General features: G+C 37.0%; 1 protein-coding gene across 11 annotated transcripts in view; it reads right to left on the bottom strand.

Moving 5' to 3' along the window:
• The window catches only part of lrrc7 (leucine rich repeat containing 7), a 299,324-nt gene that overhangs the window by 155,046 nt on the left and 117,783 nt on the right, over positions 1 to 26,495 (bottom strand). For 10 of the 11 annotated variants that reach the window (XM_069194325.1, XM_015356565.2, XM_015356573.2 and 7 more), the window contains exon 1: positions 20,163 to 20,807. The exons of the other annotated variant lie outside the window; for it this stretch is intronic. In XM_069194325.1, coding sequence (XP_069050426.1) covers positions 20,163 to 20,187 — 25 coding nt within the window. In that variant the 5' untranslated portion in view covers positions 20,188 to 20,807. Of the gene's footprint in view, positions 1 to 20,162; positions 20,808 to 26,495 lie in introns of those variants that run through there. 11 annotated transcript variants of the gene reach the window in all.

Genomic DNA, 26,495 nt, shown 5'->3' with positions numbered 1-26,495 from the left:
TACAGAGCTAATGTTCAAGAGTAGGAGAGGCCCATCTTGATTTCAAGGCTAAGGTCCATCGGTCTCCAACCATTTTTTCACTGCTCATCCATTACCCAGATGTATTGTTAACATTACCCATTCTGACTGCAATTATTCTCAAATTAACAAAGGCGGAGGTCTTAACAGACCAAGAACCTAATGCTCACTCTTTCAAGTAAAATGTGCCCAAGAGTTAAATGCTGTCATACTGTAGTCAACTATAATAGGCTTGCTTCCAGCTATATTTGATCTATTAACCGTTGTCTTTCAGCTTTTTCTGCCACGTCTTAAATTCACTTTCAAGGAGCTCCGATAGTGACTTTATAAAGGCAATATTCCCATCTGCTAATTAAAAAAGTTTCCAAATATGGTTTTAATTTTTCTAGCTAAAAATACAATAGCTTAAAACTCATGCACTCAATATAATGAAACCTGTGAGTCAGTGTCCTCATTCATATACTATAAATGCTACAGTGATTTAGAAATTGCTTGATATTCTTTAAAAATCTCATCTGGAGTTTCCAGTTGCTTCTCTGAATGATTTTTAACCAAATGTATTGTTTTCTTAATAGAAACAAAATTTCCCAAAGGTTATATTTTGTAAATAGGAACAAGTAATAGGTTTATTCCATGCTGAAAAAAAGAAGAAATAGAACACAACGTTTCGGCCATGGAGCCTTCTTCAGGACAACCTTCTTCATACCTTGTGGCAGCCCGGCAGGTAAGCGGGTGTATGAAGACCAGCGGGAGATTGAAGTTTATCAACGACACAACACATGCAACTCCAGGCAGCAATTGTAATGTTTATTTTGCTGGGTCTCTTGACCTGAAGAAGGTTCCACGGCTGAAACGTTGTGTTCTCTTTCTTCTTTTTTTCAGCATGGAATAAACCTATTACTTGTTCCTTTGCAGCCTACGCATGCTGATGCAGTTACCCACCTGAACTATTTTGTAAATATACTGACCATCAAATGAAACATTGCTTATAATTAAGCTTTTTGGGGGGCAAATTATTTATTAGTGGTGCACTGATATTTTATTTATTTTGTCATAGAACAACAGGGCTGTTCAACTGAGTCTGAGAGTCTCTTGTGAAAGTCAGAGGCTAGTAATGTGTATGAGCACCATTGAAAGGCTTGGAAGAACACTTGCTTGGAATTCTGCCCCAAGAATTGATGAAACACAGATAAGCATGTCTCAGTTCATCCCACAAATGTTCAATTTAGCTCAAATGTTTATGCTATGTACACCTGCACTATGCTTGTTGATGTTCATCAGGATGACTGATAGACAGCCCATCCCAACCCAAATGACTGAGATCAGGGCTATCTAATCCTGGTCCTGATTCTGCCTGAATGTTTTTAATTTCAGCTAAGTCAGCTGGTTTATTAACAGCTTCTCTCGTCTCTTTGGTTGTCACTGCTTTAAAGAGAGGTATTAAAAAGAGGTATTAAATCCAACCTGGACAGGACTGGAATACTAAACCTTCAAAAAAAACAATAGCAAGAGGGCCTTGATCTCTTCAAGAGGAACCATTGTGGCCTGCTGATTATCCCAATGAATGCTGTCTAATCAAGTAAATTAATAATAATAATAATAATCATAATCATAATAATAACATCACTTTATTAACTCTTTACAATTTCTTGCATCAGGAATTGTCTTTTCGCATACCCCAGCTTGCTCTCCATGAGACACAGACACACAGACAGGGAGAGAAGCTTGGGGTCAGAGTGCAGGGTTGGCCATTGTACAGCACCCCTGGAGCAGTTGGGGTTAAGGGCCTTGCTCAGGAGCCCAACGGAGTACGATTCCTCTGCCGGCTGCAGGATTTGAACAGGCAACCTTCCAGCCACAGGCGCAGATCCTTAACCACAGAGCCACCGCTCTGCCCAAATTAGTCCTTATGCAAGTATTTCACAGTCAAGAATGATCATTTATTCAAAAACATTTAATCAATATATCTGAAATCTGTCTACTTTATTAAAAAAACAGACTGAAGTTTCTTTTTTATACAGTATATAGTATACTTTTACAGTATATAGGTATACAGTATGTGCATATAATGTGGAAAAAAGGATCAAAACGTACTATTTATAAAAGTGACAGCACCATTTGAAAAACCAAAAAATTAAAGATTCCTAGATATACATTTTAAGAAAAGTCAGTTGATATCAATAATGATATTTTTTTAAAGTTAAAGTACTTACAGTTATGCCATCAATCAGACTTAAATACCCAAGCTGGTGTGACCTGATACTCGAGTGCAACAAACAGCAAATCTGCTTTGGATCTATGACCTGATAAATTTAGTCAGGGGTTATGAAAGGTTCTTAACAGTGGAAAGGATTAACATGATAAGGCTCAATCAAACACAATAATAAATCTTCGATATACCCATGAACCAAGAAAGACTTGGCATTTACTCTTACATTAGATTTGAGAGGAAAATTGATTAACTTACCCAGGAAAGTGACGAATATCTTATTAACAAAAATACCTTTCAATAAGGATATTGCAGGCCCCACACAAGGCCTAGCACTGCTGAGAAGCCGGCAGATTGAAACCAGGAAAAGCATGTCCACTTTCAAAGCATTTGTACCCGGTCACTGAGAGGTCTTTAAATTCTACCCCGAACACAGTATTATAAGAAAATATTATGATCTACAATTTGAACTGCTCATGTCCCAAGTCCCAAGTAAGAAGCATGCAAACAAAGCTGTTCATAACAGAAAACTATTGGCTTTTCTTTCTGCTCTATTGACCTGAAATTACCTGTGATCATCAGCAGAAAGACAACTTAAGACTTTGAATCATTCTGTTTCAAAAGCAACAAACTATTGATTGACCAGCTATAATTTTTATACTGAAATCAATCCAAATTATGACCTGCTTCTTTGGACCCCAAGAGACGAGAGAGAGCTAAACAAAAAAAATACTGGAATTCTTGTCCTGTGTCACAAAACATGTCAAGATGGTGTATATTTTATCAGCTCAGAGTTTTATCTTTATCTGTGTGACGCTTTAGAGATAAGTGTAATCTATGACTGTTTGTGGCAACAAAAAAAGAGCACAAGCCTACAGAAAACTAAATTTAGCTGGTAGGTAACAGCTTCTTGACTTCCAGCCTTAAAAATATTCATGATTAAGCAGATGTTACAATCTGGCATTCTGAGGAAAACTAAAGTACCTCATGATTCAGATTAAACACAACTGGGGTTTAATTTTAAAATTAGACTTTACTTTTAACCTGTTTTATGGTCTTTTATGGATTCTTTCTTGGGTTATAGGTACACAAAAATACACATTGACATCAATTACAAATAATTTTAAACACTGTTCTACTGTGTTTTCAATTTCAATGCTTCACAAATATATTATAGGTATTAATTTTCTTCTAACAGTTATTCCTGTGACTCAAAGTGCCTTTCCTTTAATTTTGTACTAGTCCAAAAACATATTCCAGTAATGTTTACCAATGTCAATTCAAAGCAGACTGTACAAATGGTGGTATTCTCTCTGATTTAACAAAAGCTTTAGAAAAATTCTTATCAGGGCCCACAATGCCATCTAAAAATAAGAACGAAGGAGAAAGCATTTTATGAAACTCATTCTCACATTCAATATCTTCTACAGCTGAAAAAGTGGCACCCTAAAGCACATGTGGATGTTTCACTTGAAATTAAATCACTCTTAGGGGAAGTGATTTTAAGGCAATTTCATTTTTAATGAAACATAACACGCAAAGAGAATCCCACAGATTCAGGGAAAAACTGAAAAAAAAATCTTAGATTAGCAGCTTGAGTTTAATTGTATTGCTTTGTTCTGTATATTCATCCTTTCTACCCTTTCCCCCTGAGCTATGACAGAACTGTTTGGTGTTGACAATGCTTTTGTTCCTATTGAAGCAGCAGGATGCCTGTTAGAAATCATTCCAGTCCTATGGTGGGTCTTTTGACACTACTTGCTTAGGAGCCTTACAAAGATAACTTTTCATAACAAGACAGTATGTACATTGTGTTTTCTGTACAGAGTACTTGAATGCTGGGTTTTGAATAGCAAAGGTATGATAGCTGTGAGTGTACAGTATGAGTGGATCAGAGGGCAGACAGTTACTGTTGCCACCCAGTGAGGCAGGCACTCAGACAGCTCCAAAGCTGCAGGTGGTGAGCTGTGCCAACTGTGACCCCTGATATTCCCTTAAGTGCCTTACCTATGTTGTAACACTACAGAACATTCTCAGTGACAGGTGAGAAAAAATATATTTTCATACCACCCTTTTTGGTGATGGTACCACAGGCCAAAAAAATAAAATGCAACAAAGAGAAGTACAAAGTGGCACTTCAGTTCAGAAGTATTTCTTTTAGTGGAATACAAATAGTGAGCCAGGAAAAAACAAAAACACAAACACAAATGGGGTATCACACACTTCCATGGTGCTGTTCAACTTCTTTCTTCTTTAATGTCTGAAGCTCCTCCCATAGGAGTAAATCATTCAGTAATGTGTGTCTCACAATAAATACTGTATATAGAAATGGCCATTTACAATTTCCTTACACAATAAATACAATTTCAAACATACATTCGTACAATATTTTACCTATCTTTAATTGTATGCATTATTTATCTTTACTCAGAATTATCTGGTCTCTTTCAGCTCTGGAGGACATTTTCCTTCTGCCACTATAAAGACTCTTTGGTATGGGTCTGGTTCTTCAGGTCTTTCAAGCAGGGGTATGTATTACTGCATCTGTCATTTTATTGAAATACTTGTAGTGACTTAAAAGACCTTTTCAACCTCGGTTTTTAATTAACCTGTGTAAGTACCAACAAAGCAATACAGGGAAAAAAGCACTTAGTATCGTATCTGTGGAACCCATTGTTTGGTTGGGTGTATGTTTATATCTTTCCCTTGTATTCTGGTTTTATAACATGTAGATTCTGTTTTGTCTCGCACATAATGAATTTAGACAGTTTTTAAGTCAGTAGGGTACATCATTTCTAACCAAACCTAACCAAATTCATTTTTTTATTTATTAGGAATAAAACACTAAAGGCTTTATTCATACTTTCATGTATCACTTCATCAAACTCGGGTTTATTCATATAATTATAGGTAAAACAAATGAGCTGAAATAATGGTTTCTGTGAATACTGCACCTTGCAGTAGGTCTCTGCACACGGGCAGAATATGAATGAAAGCAATTAGACATGGTTGACTGACAGGCTGATATACAAAGCTTACTGACAGGCTCCTTTATCAGTCTCAGATTAGATCTTCTTTAATTAAAAAAAGAACTCTGCCAATTAATTGTGATATTAGTGGAGAATAAATATGCTACAGTAAGAACAGGTGGCCAATGTTTTGATAATTCTGAAATCAGGTGTCTGGGACAAGCCAGGTCTCAAATCAATGGAAATTACCTGTATGTCAAAACCCATGGGTCTAGTGTTCCTGCATTGCTCAATAAATACTAGAAAGAAAAAGAGCTATGACACTCTCTTCAGGATAATCAAGCAGTGATGTTGGTTTCAACATCAGAATTTCATGGGACATTTGATTAAGACAGATTTCAAGCAAACCTTTGTTATTCAATGCCTGACAAAGAAAGGTACCCTTATAGCGAATTTCACTAGAACATGATACTATGAAAGCATATGAAAAAGCATAAATAAGAATAGAAAGAATCATAATGATCCACAATACAATATGAACATACTGTTGTCACATTTTTAAAGATAAAACATCAAACCTTTTCCCTACCAATCACCACTTCTCACTCACTCTTGGTACCTTTATTATTAAAATGTCTACATATTGCTCGCAAAGCAATGAACCAAACAATTTTTTCAGCTGAAATAAATTAAAAACAAAAGCACAGTTCATGAGCAAAATGGTCTGCCTTAACTGTGAAAAAAAGTTTTATTTATACAGTAGTTATTATATACAGCCATCTGCAAATTATTGCCTTTTTTGCTTATCTTAATCAAGGGTACCAGTAATTTGGGGGGTGACTGTACAGTATACTGTATGCAGTGTACTGCTTGAAAATGACAGTGGGCCTATTTGTGGCATTGTAGCTTAATTATTTCAGCCAACGATTGTTAAAAGATGCCTTGCTTCTACAGGCAGGGCCTTTACCAGTTGGAAAATTCAGAAAACCATTATGTGTTTGTATCTGCTTTTCAACTGCATCTACATGTTTGTCCAAAACATAGTATGTAAAGAAACTGCACTTTTCATTTTTGCAAGGTAAAGACATAAGCCAAGAATCTCTGATTCAACAGACCAGCACCACACAAAAACAGGCCTACATTTAGATTAGCCTAGAGTACTGTAGATCTGAGATATGAACAGACCAGATTCTGCAATTTGAGATAGTTTAGAATTAAAGTATCATTAATAAAATTTTATGTGACGGAGACAAGTTAGTTTGATTAGTTTTGCATTGGCAAAGAGTTCCTTATCTGTACTGCTTTTATTACATTTGTAATAAACAAACTACAAATGTAACCTCTAAAGGGTGTATGCAAACATTAAATAACATTTGATGTATTCAATCTAGGGAACTCACTTTCTTTCATTATAAAGTCTTACACCAGTATTTATACAAGCAGTGAACAGAAAGAGAGCTGTTCTCTATGATGTTTGCATTAAAACCTCAGCAGCTGTCCAAATTTCAACAGTACTTGCTTCACCTTAGGATAAGAAAAACAGAGACAGAGCCACTGAAGCAAGGGTGAATATCTGATTGACTTCATGACTGCCACCAATTCTCCAGTGAGCCTATGTTTCAGAAAAACTCAAGCTCTCAGTATAACCAATATTTTAGAAGAAAGTTATAAAAAAAGTTTAGAGTACCATGACAAATGAAAAGCCACGCTGCTTCTGATGACTGTGTATCGCTAAGACAGAATAATTGACCATTTTACCATTCCATTCATGCCACAGTAAAAAACGAATTGAGACAAGGTCACAAAAGAGATGATCATGAGAATTTACTCCTCTGTTTTGCTGAAAAAAAACCACAGTAGCTGAAACAGACAGCTGCACAATCATCCTAAATGGATACACAATCTCAAAGAAGACATGGCAGAAACAACCCAGCACCTTTGAAACAATCTGTGCACCTGTTTTCTTTTTAATACACTGTCTTAAAACAGAGTTCAAGCATGAAGAGTGAGTGGGTATTTAATTATAGCTTGTTCCCTGGTTTGACGTAAAAGATGATTCTAAAGTTCAAGGTAATTTTGACTTTTTTAGACATATTTGCTCTACATATACAGTATGTAGCCTATAATTACTAGAATCTCCTAACACTCAGCAGAACAAGACCCATTAGTATTATGAAGATTCTCCTGAAGCTTTTCTTGTAACAGGTCAGTCACATACAGTATGACCAATAAATGTTTATCATGAGCATGTATTTAAGGAAACCCAACTGCAGGCTTGCAAATGTTAATACACACACAAAAGGGACACAAAAGAAATAGCTTTTTTGTGCACTGTTCCCATTAGTTTTACCAGGATATGTATTAGATAAATGAATTGCCATTTGTGCATGGCTCTACAATGCATAATTAACAGATATTACAACTTCAAATGCAACCCATTAACTGCAGACAAAAAATATTTTAATAAACAGAATCACTTGATACATTAGACATAAAAAAGGCAGACTTTCCCCTTTTCTGCATTAATGAGCAGAAAATACAGGACTTTTCTTTAGCACAGAAGTGAATGTGCTCTGCATCTGCAAATATCTACAACAATGCAGTTACAGTGCAACCACATGTAGCCCAGAGGAATAAAATCATCTGAAATTCAAAATCAATTCAATTAAAACATGATGCTTAATTTAAAAATATACATTCAAGATTCAATAGCATGCCAAAAAAATGCTTTTAAACAACAACAATGCTCAAATCATTTATCAGAAAAGCACTTCTGAAACTGCAAAACAAAAATTAAAACTTAAACAATCTGTGATCTTTGAAGCTGATAGTTGAACTCTCTTCTCTTAACAATAGAGAAACTAGTTGGAGTCACCACAGGTTGACTGAACATTTTTTCATACAAGAAAATAAATTGCACTGGCTTACTAACTCAAAGTAGCTACAGTATGTCAACACTAATCCAAAAAAGAAGGAATCCATTATTAAAAATATGCTATCTCAAAGCCAATATGGAGTTTACTTTAAAGCTCCTGAGTGATAAAATGTGACAAAAGGAGAAATCAAACTGTATTTTTTTGCTTTAAATGTTAAGTGTTTTGTTTTGCAAAAAACAGCACATCATCCATTCAACACTGTCCCTACAGTAAAGCATTGCAGAAGCAAGCTATAGGAATGAGAAAGCTTGTTGAAATTGAAGGAAAAATGGATGGAGCAAAGAACAGACAAGCACTAGAAGAAAACCTATTTCAGGCTAAATACTTAATTCTGGGGCAAAAACTCACCTTTTGATAGGACAACAATTTGAATGATACTGAAAATCTGTGGACACACTTGAAAACAGATTTCCATAAGCGACTCCTCAGCAACCCTAGAGTTTGTGCATACTGTATCTGCCAGGCAAACATTGCATTAAATTGGTATGTAAAGTTATTAGAGACTTAAAACGTGTAGCTGGAATTCCTGGTAAAATGTATTTCTACCAAATATTCAGTTCACAGGTCTACATACTGCACTTATGCAAACAACAAATTTAACCTTTTTTCCATTTAATTTTCGCATTTACTATAATTTATCCTATCCACTTATACTATACAGTTAGTCTCCAGTTTGAATGTGCATGTTGTATAGCAAATATGTTTTGAAAAAAATATGTAATCATCATTTTGTAATATCATGAAATGGGACACCACAGACATACCTTTGTAAGGCACTGTATATTGTTGACCAGTATGGTGATGGTTTAATCAAGGGAGCTTTGTACAGTCACAAAGCTATTATCATAATTTATCATTCTAAAGCACTCCCAATGCAGGTAATACAGTAAATAACTGACCATTTATCATTCACAGCATGTCAACTTCAATCATTTACTGAAAATACTACTAATTTTATTCACCTTCACCATAGCACTGTATAAATACCCACATATTGCCTTACCACCTAAAAATGTGTTTAGCTTTGATATGGTAATCTCCCTGAAACAGCATCAGTAAGTCCTGTTTGATATATTGTAGTTAAATACTGGTATCATTGGGTCTTTGTAAAAAAAGTTTTAAAATTCCTCATTTTGTAATGTTCTTCGTGGTTTCCAAAGCAAATTGAACTGTACACGCTCTCCAGAGAAATGTCTCAGCACCACTCTTGCTGCCTTGCCAGAGGCCTAAATTTATCTATCAGTTCCTGACAACTTGTGTGCTTTCTCCTCAAGAGACTGGCAGGTCTCCCATTGAAACAGGCTTGGCTAACCTGCTGGAGAAAAACCATTAATCTTCTGACAGAACTATGACCAGTCATACAAATGTCATTCACATCAAAGAGCTATTCAACATTTGTCCAGCTGTCATTTCTTGCCATTACTAGTTCAATTTTATCATATCAGCTGGGGAGTTCTTGACACAGCAGCAGTTATCTGAAGTTTTGAACTGATACATATAAAATTAATGCAAAGCTACAGAAAATATACATAATTATTCATTCACTACAGACTCCATGCACTGTATGGATACGGGAACAAAAAGTCTGAAACCTTCTGTCCGTGGCACATAATGAAGAAATTATTTCTATGACACCTGTTTAACTGTTCACCTTGATGATCAATTAACTCTAAAGTTCTGGTATGCTGTGGAAAACTGGAAATCAAACTCTACCCAGAAGGGAGATGTATTTCACTTGGCACAAATGCCCAGAGATCCTCCGTTCTGTTAAAAATGTGTGATATTACAAGCATGTTAAACTTGCTGGCTTTCTATTGCAAGCTTATTCATTCCATTTCCTTTGGTTAGCATACCAATTTTTTTATACCTCTGTGAGATGTTTTACTGCAAGGACTATTCTAAAAATGTAAAGAATTCATGTCAAGAACAAGCATGTTTCAAAAGAAAAAAAATGCTACTTTTTCTCTGATTTTATTTGGCAACCTTAAAGCACATAGGTCTGAAACCTCAACATGCAGACACATCCCAAAACCCGGAGCACAAATTAGGCCTAAATCATTTAATACATATCAAAGCATAATACAGGTGTGTACTTTCCAACACTATAATTGCCACTGACACAGAAGGAACTGTGCTGCTGCAAATTCCTTTATATTTGCCAAGTGCCCGTAGCTTTGATTTTTGTATTTGTGTTTCCTCAAAAGAAGCTCCATGCTGACTATTTTGACAGAATTTTGAAGCAGCTATCTAGGTCATTATACACTTGGTAAATGTACTGTACTTCACCCTTAAAGTAAGATAGCAGAAACAGCTCATTATCGGTCTGTTTAGATATGAAAACAGTCAAAAACGGTGGACTTGCAAGAGTTGTATCTCATGAATTAAAGATGTTTTTTTTCCTGTGTTTCAGCAAAATACCAACAGAAGTATCACCAGAGATTTCTATAAAAAAATAATTTTCTCTTTGAATAGAAGAAAGTGCTAAGCACTAGAGTGCTTCTGCTGGAGTTGTACAGGGCATGACCCATGGGGAAGAGACCCCAGTGCAGACACAGGACATGCTGCAGGGATTATACAGTATCTCTCGGCTGGCCTGGGAACACCTGAGGTCCCTCAGGGGGAGCCGGAGACTGTTGGTGGGGAAAGGGAAGTCTGGTCTACTCTGCTCAGCCTATTACCACCCCAAACCTCACCAGGAATAAGCAGTTAAATGATGGTAACGATAAGCACTATTATGCACTGATATGCCATTACATGTCAGTCAATCTAATCTCTTTTATTTAGAAAAATCCCCTACAGTATCTGGTGTACCCTAACCTTACTTGTTCTAAAATCCCAGGTTTAAGCATATACCTGGGATTTTACCTTGACTAAGACATTCTAAAATAGATCAGGAAAGAGATTCCTCAGCATCGATAGCTTATTAATTTTTATTTGACTGGTGCTTTTGTACCATTTGCACCCCTTTATAGAGCCGGGTATTAGAACTAGAAGAAAGTAGGTGAAGTACTGTACCTTCCTCCAGGGTACAACAGCAGTTCCTCATCTGGGATTTGGACCATAATCTTCCTGTTCTGAGTCCAGAACCCTAACCCCTGCTCCACACTGCTGAACAGAATTTTCTTAATGCTCCAAAACATATCCAAAGCATTGGCGTTATAACTGGCACACTTTGAGACGAAAAGACTAGTAGTTCCTTGGATAGCGAATGTACTCAGAACCTGGTGAAGCAATGGCGCTGCATCAATCCTCTGAGAGCCCTGCACTGGGACAGAGCTGTTCAGTATGTGCATATTTGTTTTTATAGGTGTGTGTGCACCCCCTGATCACAATCCTGGTAAAAATGGTATGTATATTTGTCAATCATTAATGTTTTTTTTTTAAATCATGATATGATTAATTACATTTCTGCACATTTAAATTCATTACAATTACTGCACATTGATGTAGAACTGTATCACTTAACTTGTTCAGTAAGCAAACTATTACCTAATTTATGCACATTTTAATTTTATATATTGATATATATATATACTAAGTGAATTATATTGATTATATATAACTTATATAATACAATATGAAGCCCATTTTGTTAATGATTTAGATTTCACCTGTGCTTTCATCCATATTAATCAGACACATAGAGAGCAGGCTCAGGCACATAACATCTTTACTATTCCACTGCAATTACAAATCAGTTAGCAGGCTGATTTCCAAGCCCTCCCTCTATCTGGGCAGTGTGCCCCAGCTCACCTCTGGAAAACCAAATGGTAACAAAAAATGGTTTAAAAGACGTCATCTTTTGAAAGTGGCAGCAATTTACCTTGCTAACAGCTAGTATAAAATCTATTCTGATCTGAATACCAGATGGTCCAAACATGCCAATATGAAAAAAAATATGATAAGGAAGCACATGAAGCAGCTGGCAATATAACATGCACAGATGTCACACCTTGTTTCCGGAGCCATTCTATACGCATAAAGAGTCTTTGTACATGATCTTTTGAGTCACAAAAAATAAGAACACTGTTCACTCCATTCTGGTCCAGTATAATGAAATGCTTTCAATGGAGTACAAATCAGGTGTAGTATTACTGACTGGGAAGATTGCACAGAAGACTCAAAAGGCAAAAAGTAATATAGCCATACAGTATAAAACCAAAGCAACTAACATGTACAAATGTATTTTTCATTTTTAAATTTTAAAGTTCAATACTTCTCAGTAAATGTGATATAGACACAAATGTATGTGTTCATTTTCTTTGTTTGATGAATTTGAGGAATGTCTTCTATAGAATCAGCTGTTGCAAGTAAAAAACATCAATTTGGAAATCAAATTAGAAAGAGCTCAAGTTTTTCATTGTTCTCAATGAAGTAAAAATGTATGTTAACTCTTTGCTTGTTAGCTACTGCTTGGGATGTGATTTACATGGGCAACATTGATAGATTTAGAATGGTTCAAACTGGGATCTCTGGGTATATACAGTGGATATCAAAAGTCTGCACACCCAAATTTCAGCTTTTGATGATGTGAAGGCTGAAATCAAGGCAAATCATGCCAGACCTTTTTTCGCCATTTGTAAGATCTTGTAACCAATAATATTTAAGTAAAAAACAAATGGATGATGTTTAGGAAAAACAATTAAAAAGAAAAAGAAACTTCCAAATGCCTTGACATGATTTGTCTTATTTCAGCCTTTACATCAACAAAAGCTGAAATTTCAATAAGTGTGTGTGGACTTTTAATATCCACTGTACGATGATAAGATAAGACATCACCAAAAGTGACAAATGGATACTTCGTGAGCTCAGCTTCTCAAACTGGGAAAAAAGTTAGTTACTGGATCAATATTGGTAAGGCATTGGTAGGCACTTTACCTTGCAACAGAGCTCACTGTATCACCTGCAAGTACATATCTAACACCACACTCCACACCACACTCTGGACAATTCCGGATCACTCAGATGACATCTTGTACCTCCAGCAACTTTATTTACTGTATCTCTTGCAGTAAATGCCCATCCATCTACAGTGGGGAAACAGGAAGGAGACTCAGAGATCAACGTTAGGGCTATGAAGATTAAAGATTTCTCCAAGCCTCTTGTTTCTCATTTCACCTCTGATGTGTTCTCAAAGATGGTTTTTCCTAACTCCCACATCAGAAAGACTACTGAAACTAAAATTATCCTGCAGCTAGGATCACACCTTTCTCCCTCTCACAACGACAGACTCATTTTCTTCTAGATTCTCTCTATTCATTATTGGTTTCATTTCACACCTCTTCTCACCTATCCTGACTTTACACTACCTGATTGGCCACTATGTCTGTCCCCTGCTCCCGCCTCAGGCCCCTCCTCTCTCCCAGCTTTTCTTCTCCCGCTACATTAATTTTGCTTACTGCCCTGTCTTTCTCACACCTGAAGAAGGCTCCACGGCCAAAACGTTGTTTTCTTTCTTCTCTTTTCAACATGGAATAAGCCTATTACTTGTTCCTTTGCAGCCTGCGCATGCTGACACAGCTACCCACCTGAACTATTGGTAAGGCATGTCTTGAAAGGCATTCAACAATGTTATGCTTGAGTAAGGTAACATAAAACCACTGTAATTGACTGTGATCTTTCAACAAATATGTCTGCCTAAAGCTTTACGTTTGTGAAATCCTCTGCTATAAATACATTTTTTAATAAAACACTTTCATGCAGTAGCTATCAACATATGTGTCAATTATCTCTCCCAGAACTACAGTAGCTTGTTTATATTGTATCACTATAAAGTAAGGAGTCTGGATATGAGAATGCCAGTTCCTGTCTATCAATCCAAATTATATTTATTCTCAACCAACTATAGTCTTGGTGAATAACATGCATCAATAAAGGATCAGTAAACCTGGATACAACTAAGACTCAAATATAAAAATACTAACTAAGAAGATAAAAAAGGATTCAAACAGAGATGGTCATTCAACCCAACTAGTTTGTTTGGTTGCTAGGAGATACTGTACAGTAACTGACCCATGGATCCAGCCACTTCCTGAAAGTAACCAAGGTTTGAAGAACCAAGGTTCAGTTACTAGCCTAGGTAGACCTTTTTGTGAAAAGGACCAAAATGGGTCTTATAATGTTTTGATGAGGACAAAGAAGAATCTACATCAATACCTAGAACACATTCATAAGTAGTTTCCTGCAGCTCAGTGTCACTCATATTATATGCATAGTGTATGTTCCTGCTTTCCATGTGCTGTTAAGCCTTGTTTTAAATGTTAACATTTAATTTGACAAGTATCTGCCCAATGTAAAAAGGCCAAGAGACTTGTTTTTCAAAGGAAGCTTAGCTCCTTTATGGTGGATACAACTGTTTTAACATTTTTTGACAAATTTGTTGAAAGCATTACTATATAAGTAGCGGATAATTCAGATCAACCTAAATTACCTCTACAAAATTACAGTAAAGAAGGTCAACAGTTTATGGAGTGCACCACACTCCCTTCACGGTGAATCTGCACAACTGCCATCCGGGAGATGCATCTGTGCCCCAAGGTGTAACAGAAATAGATTTAGGATATCATTTATTTTCCCCTGTGCAATTTCACTCTTTATGCAATAATAATGTCCTAAAATATTGTGTCCAGAAGTCTTTTTTGGTAATGGCTATTTTTGTTGTATTGTTGTGTTGGACTCTGCCACACAACGAATTGCCCTGCGGGGATAATAAAGCTTAAATGGAATTGAAAGAATCCACAGCGTAGCAGGTTATTACTGAGAGTGAATCGTAAACCAAATAATAAATATTAAACAGACCTTCCAAAGAAACTTATCAATAACTATGTGGTCTTCACTGGTATCTGAGCCCTAGATCAGACAGTTCTAGACTGGTGGCATCCATGACATAATTGTCACACTGTCATCTAAATATAGCCACTGTTAGATGAACACCATGCGCTTTGTACAGCAGAAATGTCATATAAGAATGAACCCGCACAAAGGGCAACAAATGAGGTCCCAGAACTTGATCAAGGAAGAACTACGTAGCCAGACTGCCATAAATCATAAGTGTGGATATGTGGAACTACCACACCTACTTAGACAATCCCACTAGGGTCTGCCCATGAATCTTGTTGAGACATCTTGACTTGTGTCCTGAATCATAACCTGTCATTGACATTTTGCTTGTGGCTTTAATGTCCTGCTGTTTAATTTGCATACAGCAAGGGGAAGTGTGCGGATGACACAAAGGCTTTGTTCCTTTCTACTTTTCAATAGACTTGTCATTCAAGACATTAAATGGTCTCATCCTTGTTGAATCCAAACTTATGAAGTTTGAAGTGCTATGCAAACAATTTGTATTTTACTGAAAGAGGAATATATCACTTCGTTGCTCCACTAATGAAACACATGGTGTAATGTAATCACAAAGCAATCTCTGCAATCTCTGCTGGTGTTACAGCAAATCCTAAATTTGACAGATTTATGCTTGTCCAACAGAGAAAATTATAACAAGTAAGAATTATTCCTGACACTTCATAAAGAAAAACATCAATGCTAATTACAGTATTTCTGCATTTGACTCAATAGACTACAGGCTTTGCTAAAAATATATATACTGCAGAGAAGGTTTCCTCAAAAGAATACAAAAAGCCCCCTCGAACATATATTCTAAAGGACACCAATCTCAATATAAAGCAGTCGAAATAGGAAATTCACCTGGACTGCGTTTCTCACTGGTGACAAATATACAGTAACATTGTTAATTGAAATGGACAATTTCATAAACGGACTGACGTTTATTCACAATTTACAGTATCTACAGCCTTGTCTTGTCTGTGGATTAAGATTCAAAAGCAATTGCTAAAAATATCAAATGGCGTAAATGATAACTGCAAAGTAACTCAATAGTTCAAATGACTGTCAAATGGTCCAAATAATGTTTGTAACATCTTAAAAGTACAAATGACCATTAATAATTTTCTCTATTTAATTTTAAATTGTTTCAAAATGCAAATTTATTGATAATCAAATTATATGGGATCATTTGTGAACTTATTTAACATTAATATGCATATGTAACATTATATTAGAATCAAGAAAACCCATCATTGACCAGTACTCATCAGAGCTGGCTACAACACAGCTGTTGTCTGCCGTCTTCTTGATGTGTCATATACAGCTGATAAAGAATGAGGCTCTCATCTCATTATTCAACTTTCCTTTCATCTGATCATGAAATTACTACATTTTCCATTATACCTTAAAATTTACTAAAGCTTTCCACGTACTGCAATACTCTGTATGGGTCCCCATTCATTTCCAACAATAGAATTCCGTTCTCCTTCTGAATCAAGTGATGTGATCATGCATCAGGTGATTTTTCTCCTCTATAACACTTTACCCACAGACTAGGCTGGATCCTGCAGGCTTGTGGCTTTCAATACCTCTGTACCTATACACTTCAGCTTGATCCAGAACAGCTCAGAAAGCATATTTTACAGTATGTTCTGGTAAGAAAGCCAGCAGCCATATCACCCTGCAACTCACAACTGGCAACCCACTGAAACTAAGCAGGTATGAGCCTGGTCAGTACTTGGATGGGAGACCTCTTGGGAAAAACTAAGGTTGCTGCTGGAAGAGAAGTTAGTGGGGCCAGCAGGGGGTGCTCACCCTAATACCCCAGTATAATGACGGGAGCACCATACTGTAAAAAGGTGCCGTCCTTTGGATGAGATGTATAACTGAGGTCTTGACTCTCTATGGCCATCAAAACTCCCAGGAAGTTTCTTGAAAAGAGTAGGGGTGTAACCCTGATGTCCTGGCCAAATTTCCCATTGGCACTTACCAGTCACGGCTTCATTACTCTGCTCTCCTCCTCACTGATAGCTGATGTGTGGTGAACGTTTTGGCGCACTATGGCTGCCGTCACATCATCCAGGTGGATGCTGCACATTGGTGGTGGTGGAGGGGATTCCCATTACCTGTAAAGTGCTTTGAGTGTAGTGTACAGAAAAATGCTATATAATTGTAAGCAATCATTATTATTAAATATAAAACTTGAGTTTTTGATGAAACCAGCATTTCTTTTTTTTTTCTATCTACAGTGACTCCACGTTTTGTTTAGTTTTTAATTTATTTTAAGAAGAAGGTTAACAAGAATATTGTCCTTGGAAACTCTGTCTATTGATTATTAGGAAGTATATCTGTTTTCACTGTCACTGGCAATGTGTTTCCACATGCATATTCACATACCGAAAGCTTTTGTGAAGAGAACACTATATAAGCCTAATGATACATTGGGGAGATTCAGAGTGGATTGTATGCAGTATAAGCACACAATGGAGATAGGCAGAGATAGGCAGAGTAACACATCTGTTTAATCAGAGGTATTAAATGATTGAGGAGAACATGGCAGGCTCATGTCAGGTTGTGTGTGTTTGTGAAAAGTAGTCTTTCTTGCTATGGACTTCTGCACCAAGACAAAACCATTTGCTGTATTTGCATGATTTTTATTTTTACTTTTTAAACAATAGCACTACACTTATTCCTAAAATACAGACACACCACTTTTGATCCTGTTATCAAAACTAAAAGAGAAAAAGTTTGTCTATGCATCCTAATATCCCTGGAAGCAAGACATCTGACCCATATTGTCTCTAAGTGTTTTCTACAGTAGGTTATTCTGTAAACAATTTCTCTTCAAACACACTAACTTGTATGAGTGTCTTCTGTAAGTAACTGGAGTAGTCAGACTAGGTAACGAACAGGTTAAGTTTCATGTTGTAAGATACAGTATAGTCATGCTATATGAAAAGATCACATGTAAAATAACACACGACAATGCCTTTAAAATGTAGCACATGAAACAGGAACAAGGGAATTCTGATAACAACAGACAGTGAAATCCAGTTAACTAGAATTGTTCATACTACAGTTCATACTTGCCAGAGTACCTGCCAGAACAGAAGTAATATTCTGTGCTCATCTCAAGTTTTTCTAATGACAGTACATGTGAATCCATTTCTGTGATACGGTATGTAGCTGATTAAATGACTTGTGTAACAAATCTAAGATTGACATACTGTCTGCGGAGACCCATGAGTAAGCGAAGTCTGGTTTTATAATTAGCATTTTCAGGAAAAAAAAATTGGAACACTCAAATCATAAGCAACACAATCAATGTCCCAAAATGTTTTGTCACAACAAATCCGTCACTTCATTTCATATTCTAGGATATTTTAACAATCATATCAACAACGTAGTTAATTCTTTCTATTGGATGAATAGAACTGCTGCTTGAATCACTGTCCACAGGTTTTTAACCTTTTTATTGGTGTATAAACCTATCAGAATGAAGTAATCTCAAGAAAACAGCACCTTGACAATTTTAATTGAATCAGCTCAGTGACAGTGGAAAGATTTGATAGGTTATATAAATCATACTTGCGGCATCACATATGCACACGTGTGTACTTTCCTGTGTGTGAGTCACTGCTGTGAAAATCCATTCTATCACTGCAACATAAAAAAACTGAAGTGTAGAAAAGCCTTGCATATTTCTGTCTTTGTGTCTTCGCTTGTATAGTATATGCACAATATTAATGATGTCAGGTGCAAAGGACATTGCACACACAATCACAGTCACGAAAAGCAATGTGTGTTACCATGTGTGTTTACAGACCACACCACAATGTACTGTACCAGACTTCAGCCAGTTGGCTGCCAGGGCACAGAAAGAGAGGACATGAAAATATAGGTCTATATCGCAAGGTCTTTTTGTTACACTGATAGCCATTTATGTTTTTAAAGCAGTATTCCTTGAAATCTAATAGGAATTACAAAGACACTTCCAATACATTGGTTGCACTAATTACCATAAAAAAGCAACACATTTCTTTTCCATTATATTTCCATAATGGTTTCTTTTCCATTATGTGCATACAGAAAGAGTATACAAATAACATACTTGGATAGCTATGAAGAAATTGATCTTAACCATGTCAGAATGTTTCCAAACTCAATTCAGGGGGCTATTGTAGGTATCACAAGGTTGTTAAAGAATTTTTTTTAGAGGAGTATGGGAGCATGGTAACATTCTAACCAACAACAAGTAACAGTGACATTTAGTAGTTTTGCCTTATCAAAAATGCAACAGGTTTCAGGAGAGTTGTTGTATGGCGTACCGAGTATGCACTTCAATGCCTCCTTGAACTCAGGTGATTTGATAAAAGGACAACTTTCAGACCAGGTTACCAAACAGGCCATAACATCTCTGCCAGGCAATTAACAGCATCTAATTATGTCACCTTAATCCAATGTTTCAACAGACATTGCCACTTGAAGTTACATCATAGCTGTGTTCCCCTAATGAAATCAGCAGAGATAAGGACTATAGGCAACCAGATGCGGTACATTCTTATGTTGCAGCAGCTGTAGTGGGCCGCTCAGTTTATTTCATAAGCACGTTATATTCACAAATGCCCCAAGCAATGGGATAGTATATCAGTTTTCTCCATCAAAGCTGCTATCCTTTCTCCCAGAATAAAGGTATTCTCTCATTCCCTTTTTTAATTACCTTCCTGAATTCCACGGAATTCATTCAAAGCTGACAAATGTCAGAAAAAAGTGACTATCAAACACTGAGTCTAGAAGGAATGTGCCTTGTAACAATGTATGCCTGACTTCTGACTTCTAATAATCAGAACACCAATATAAATTGATTAAAGGGCCCTTTACATCTATCAAGAGACACTTTGTGGTCATCAAAAAAACAAGAAGGACATATTCTAAATTACAAACCACACACAATATGTCTAATAATATACACCCGACAGCTAACAAGTCTAGAACAATTTCTGAAGCTTCCAAAGTCATCGTGACAGTGGATATCATACATGTAGTTCAACTTCCATATGTATTTCTTTCCTGAAGTAAGAATAAACTAAATCAGATGCATCCCTTAAAGCTGCAATTAGCTTTCAGGTGATGAAATTTGAACTATGTCTATTTTTTTAGTATTAAGTGAAAGGCTGTAAGTGTACTTACATTGGAGGGTTGAGTAATTGTCCATTAGTGTGCACAGGAGCGAAATAATCAGAAGCAATTGTAATTCCAAGTCAAGCTGCCGATCACTGGAGTCTGCTGAGGGGGTGCCAATTCAAGGAGTATTAAACCATGATGTAGATAACCTTCCAGCAGTGCTAAAAATGAGATTTGCCCCCAGGAGCATGAGGCAGGACACCAACATGCTGATACACAGACACTATTAGGAAGAAACACAATAATAGTAATGATAACGATAAAAAACTAATCAAATATTATTGCAAGCCCCGAGGAAGAATAAAAAGATTCCACTCCTCAAGGCTTTGTCTTCATTTGTAATAATAAAATCCAAGTTCTTTATATCTGTTCAACTGAGTGTTCCTCTCGTGTCTTAAACCTCAGACTCCCACATGAAAATCCATGGGCACAGCAAAGCAGTCAGTCGAGGAATGTCATTCCTCCACGAGGTAGCTTGTTCACAGACAGCGTCTGAGGAAGCTGGCTCAGGGTACAGCCTGCTTGTGGAGAAATAATGCCGTGATAAAGCATCCCTCGGTTCCGGCAAAGCTGAGTGATTCAGCTGTGAGGGAGGTGAGCTTGAAGCTTCCCACGGATGCTGCGAGCAGCTCTATCCTTCGTATTGGAATGGCGAGAGAGAGGGTAGAGAGAAAGCAAGAGGAGGGGTCTGAGTGTGTGAGAAAAAAAAACAGCAGGATCCCAGCAAGCTGCTTAAATGCCAGAATGCTCGCTGAGCCTATAACTCCCCTCATCTGCGGCCCCCACCTCACACCGTAGTTCTTCCAAAATGCCTTTCCATGCTGTGGTTGACTTAATGATTCATTACGAAAGGGATGCTAACAGTCTCTGCTCCCCACTGCAGAGACACAGAGCCCTCATCTCTGAGAGAATTAACAACACACAGATGCACCATGGCCCTCCGCACAGGTGCTGCTATCAGCATAAAACAAATGACAGATTTATTCCGCTCCACATACAGGACCAAATGTGAAAGAAATGAGGTTGCTTTCTCTGAATTATTTTGGGTGAAAGAAACTAGATATTCCTATCATCCTCAACATTCATTCATTGTTTCTATGTGCATGGCACTTGGTTGTTTAAGCGTTTACACGTGTTATCAGAAGTGCATGTACAGTATAGAGTGTGCACCTTGTTAAAGCTTCACGACAGATTCCATTTGCCCACTGCAATTACTGACAGTACTTGGGATGTTATTATTTTGTAGCATCCAAGAAGTGCGCTTACTATTTGCTTAATATCTGAATGTTTACCATTATCATAAAGTATGAAGTTGAATCACAACAATTTACAGGCAACACACCTTCAGGGAATTGGACCAGGAAGAAGGTTTTTTAATATTTTAATTGGATTATTAGAAGGGATCTAACCCTATTGAACAAAACAACTTGATTAAAATGGGGAATTATTATTATATCATGCTTTAGAGACAGTTTCCCATGCCAGGCCAAGTAAAGAGTTTTCATTCATTGTATGAGGTATCAAAATTATATTTTAGTAAATGTAATTCTAATTACATTTCTGAATATATACATACAGTATATGAAACATTTTCTTAAACATGTACCATGTCATCTAATAAAATGTATTATTTCCTTTTAATGTTGTACATTTAATGTTTAGTGATACAATACATATAGCCACTAGTTATCCAGTAGCCATATCACCCTGCAACTCACAACCGGCAACCCACTGAAGCTAAGCAGGTGTGAGGGAGACCTCCTGGGAAAAACTAAGGTTGCTGCTTGAAGAGGTGTTAGTGGGGCCAGCTGGGGGCGCTCACCCTGCGGTCCATGTGGGTCCTAATGCCCCAGTATAGTGACGGGGACACTATACTGTAAACAGGCGCCGTCCTTCGGATGAGACGTAAAGCCGAGGTCCTGACTCTCTGTGGTCATTAAAAATCCCAGGGCACTTCTCGAAAAGAGTAGGGGTGTAACCCCAGTTTCCTGGCCAAACTTCCAATTGGCCCTTACCAATCATGGCCTCCTAATAATCCCCCTCTATGAATTGGCTACATTACTCTGCTCTCCTCCTCACTGATAGCTGATGTGTGGTGAGCTTTCTGGTGCACTATGGCTGCCGTCGCATCATCCAGGTGGATGCTGCACATTGGTGGTGGTGGAGGGGAGTCCCCACTACCTGTAAAGCACTTTGAGTGGAGTCTCCAGAAAAGCGCTATATAAGTGTAAGCAATTATTATTATTAGTTGTTAAGTAAACCCTAAAAACATTTACAACATAATCTGAAAAGAGATCCAGTTGCATTCATTCCACAAGGTGCATTATTTAGATTGAACTACTGTATACATTTCTAAATAAACTGAATGCTTACAGCACACATGGGCTCTGTAGTAGGGATCTGCAGTATCTCAATCTAAATTCATGATTAATTTAGGGAAAAAAGTACAATTCTTTCTCTGATGACTACAGATCTTGATATCCTAATGAGAATAAACAATGATACAAGCTGGGACACAGAACAGAAAAATAAGGACAAATCAAAGAAAGTTACAACTCATAGTAGATTACTTGATATACTATGGAGCATTTGATGACTTACAGAATTTGAACATACTGTATAAGACTTGCAAATGGCAAATTCTGCAATGTCCAAGTACCAAATTTAAAATTTTGTTTATTTCCAAACAACATTGCCATGGCATGGCTACTTTTTTAGGTAACACTAATACAAGGTTTTCACGTACAGTAAATGACCTAAAGTTAATTACATTAGCACAAATTCTAACATCGGCAACATGCACCAGAAAAATTGAGTTTATAAATCTACACATTTTTTAAGGTCATAAGCATAAACTGAAATCAATTCCTGGTCCAGGTGAACTGTATGCTTCCTGACCTATCAATATCATAGAGTAATTATAAATCATGCTTGAGGCTAATAGAATAACAATCGCTGAAGATCACCAAGAAACCACCAGGAACAAGACTCATCTCAGCTAAATGTATCAAAGCATATGTTTTAAATTGAGAAGCTGCTCTGCTTAAGGTTCCCAAAGGGATCTCTATGAATCTGTTTTCAAAGGTAGAAAAATGATGCTGGAGGAGAATAATAATAATTTCTTACACTGGTATAGTGCTTTTCTGGACAGTCCACTCAAAGCGCTTTACAGATAATGGAGACTCCCCTCCACCACCACCAATGAGCACCCACCTCGATGATGCGACAGCAGCCACAGTGCTCCAGTACGCTCACCACACACCAGCTATTGGTGGGGAGGAGAACAGAATGATAAAGCCAATTCATAGATAGGAAAAGAGGCCATGACTGGTAAAGGCCAAAGGGAAATTTGGCCAGAATGCCAGGATAACATCCCTACTCTTTTCAAAAAATGCCCTCGGATTTTTAATGACCAGTCAGGACCTCGGTTTTTTATGTCTCATCCAAAGGACAGCGCCTTTTTTACAGTATCGTATCTCTGTCACTATACTGGAGCATTAGGACCCACACAGACCGCAGGGTGGGCGCCCCCTACTGGCCCCTCTAATACCTATTCCAGCAGCAACCTTAGCTTTCCCAGGAGGTCTCACATCCAGGTAGTGACCAGGCTCACACCTGCAGAGCTTTAGTGGGTTGCAGAGTGATATGGCTGCTGGCAAAAGAAAAATCTATGAAATGTGCAACAAATAAGGCAAGAGCAGAACAACCTTCACTAACACTAAGTAATTTCCTTATCTATCTCAATTGAAAGTGAAAACCTAACCATTTCACCCATCATCATGGGCATAACAGGGAATGCCTGTAACTATGAATAATTTGTTATCAAGCAGTGACCAACTATCTCTTGGTTTTAGTGATTAATGGCTCTCCAGCATTAATGTCGAGTTGCAGTCAGGCCAAATACTGTATGTAATGTACTGTGGCTCTCAGTCTGTTTATTTTAAAAAGGCCATTCCAAATTAATTATTTTGTGGAAAGATGGTACAATATTCTCAACAATTACAGTACGATCAGAAAGGAGAGATTTCTTTCTTTAAGTAAAATTACATTAATTTTTACATGAAGTAAAATTACATGAATCCTCAATATGTTACATTAATCAAATTCAGACCTTTAATGTTCTTAAGAAATTGCACTTAATACAATAAATCAAATTTTGTGGTCAATTGCATTACTTATAAGTAGTCATACAAGGATTAAAATAAAATAATAATCTTAAAATAATTTTAAGAGATTACAGAATTACCATAGAGTAATATTATCCATGCAGTGCCATTTTGCAAAGAAGATATTAAGTATAGTTATAACTACATCTTAGTATGTGACGTTTAGGTTTGTCAAAACAGTTGTGATATTCTATCACTCTTAAGAGAATCAGGACAATTCTCTTTAATGCCCATGGTCACATGAGTCATACAATCCTAAAACAAGAGGAAAGCACTGCAATCACAGTCTTATAATAACCTTGCTGGCACTAAGATAACACTGAAAGACATATGCACCACATTGAATAAGAAAGTTCAGTCCCTGTAGCAGCTGATATACAGCCCCCCATTCTTAGACCCCCTACAAAAACAAGATGTCAATACCTTTAAACTTCCAGGGAGGATAGCCAATTGAATTGTTTTTGGAACCTTAACTATATCTTCCAAAGATTTATAGTATATATAATGTAGCACTATGATGAATGAAAATATCATATTAGGGAGTTATCAATCATTACTACAACCAATATAGTGGCATTAAAAGTTTAAAACTGATCCGTTAAAGGATATGAATCTCATGGGTCTTTTAAAAATTCAGTGAAGATAGTTGTTTGAGGTAATAAATAAGACCAAACACACTACAGTAGTTCACTCCCTAATCCCTCTCTATCACAGAAATTACCTAATTTGTGCAATACAATTTCTCATGAATGTTAAGTGCAAAACATACCAGAGAAATGAATAAGCTCATCTGCTAGCTATGCTGCTCTTATGATTGCACGCTTAATTGCCATTTAGGATAGTCCACCTTCAAGGATCACAAGCTCCGTTTCCCTTTTATCGGGGAAGTGAAGAAGACAGTCAAATGAAACCTTGATCAGATGTAGGCTGTAGGTAGAGCATGAAGCTAATTTACTTGTTACACACAGCATAAAATGCTACACCAGAGAGACATTTCGCAGCAGTAACCCATTTACTGTAGCTTGGCTCTACCTGTATATCTAGATTTCCATAAAATTAGCAAAATAGGGATGTCCGTACATATATAATTTGTGTTACTGTGGATTGCATAATAAAGCCATCAAAGCGCTTTCCTGGAACTGCATGTCGCTGTGTTTAAGCCCACGCACTACTCACTCCTGATCCCCTGGTGAAGAGTCTTAATGCTGGAAGACAATGAGCCCTGGAGCATCCTGATGCAACACACTGCACTACCAGAATGCATCTTTCACACAAGAAACACTTTCTTATTAACTTTGCAGAAATGGTCTCCCCCCCCTCCCAACAAGAAGACACAAATGTTTTGAAGTTTCTACATCAGTAAACTAAGCCAGTAGAAACTGATGAATTACTACAGTAGCTTCAAAGAGAATCAAGAGCAGCATTCTGCTAAGCACTCCAAAATGAACTGTACCATGCACTGTATGTGCAATGCTTTCAGTATCATTATAATTCAACAGCAAATTCTCAAGCACTGGAAATTTAAAAATTGTGCAGGTGGCCCCACAATTTCCAATATGTTAAGGGGAAATTGTATACCTAATAGGGTACCCTCAAAAATTCACCGACCCTTACATAGCATAAAAATATTCTTTAATATGCAAAACAACATAAAAATCATTTTAATTCAAGGACAGATCTTTCATAATAGGTCTACGGGATTAATAAGCAACCATTAATGAATTCCAGCCCAAGCTCATTACATAATTTCTAAAAAATTGCTAGGATGGCCATTGCTGGCATTACATGCATAATTCACTTATGGGCACAAATACAAAAAGGTGGCTTGCAAGGAGCTACCATCTGAATGTGTTCATAGATGTGTTAAAATATTTTAGCAGTATTGTTTCCTTCTGGGCAATAACCATGGACTGCACAGTTCTCAACATCATCTTAGTGACAGTCCAAGCAAAAGCACAAAGGTAAAAATTCCTGACTGGATCTTGCAAAATAATGAGTTATGACTCATAAAGCTAATGGAGGTGATGTTACTGAAGTTACTATAAGCTTTTGATGGTGGGGTTAATTATTACCCAATCTGATACTTTTTACATTGGATTAAGTGTGTGAATGAACCCAAGATTTGCAGTGCTAATGCTTAGGAAGGGCTACCAAGAACCTTAGTTTTTTCTCC

This window comes from Lepisosteus oculatus, chromosome 9 (assembly GCF_040954835.1).
Source record: "Lepisosteus oculatus isolate fLepOcu1 chromosome 9, fLepOcu1.hap2, whole genome shotgun sequence".
Lineage (NCBI taxonomy): Eukaryota > Metazoa > Chordata > Actinopteri > Semionotiformes > Lepisosteidae > Lepisosteus > Lepisosteus oculatus.
The sequence above is the reverse complement of the archived record's forward strand: the minus strand, read 5'-3'. Positions and strand labels throughout refer to the sequence as shown.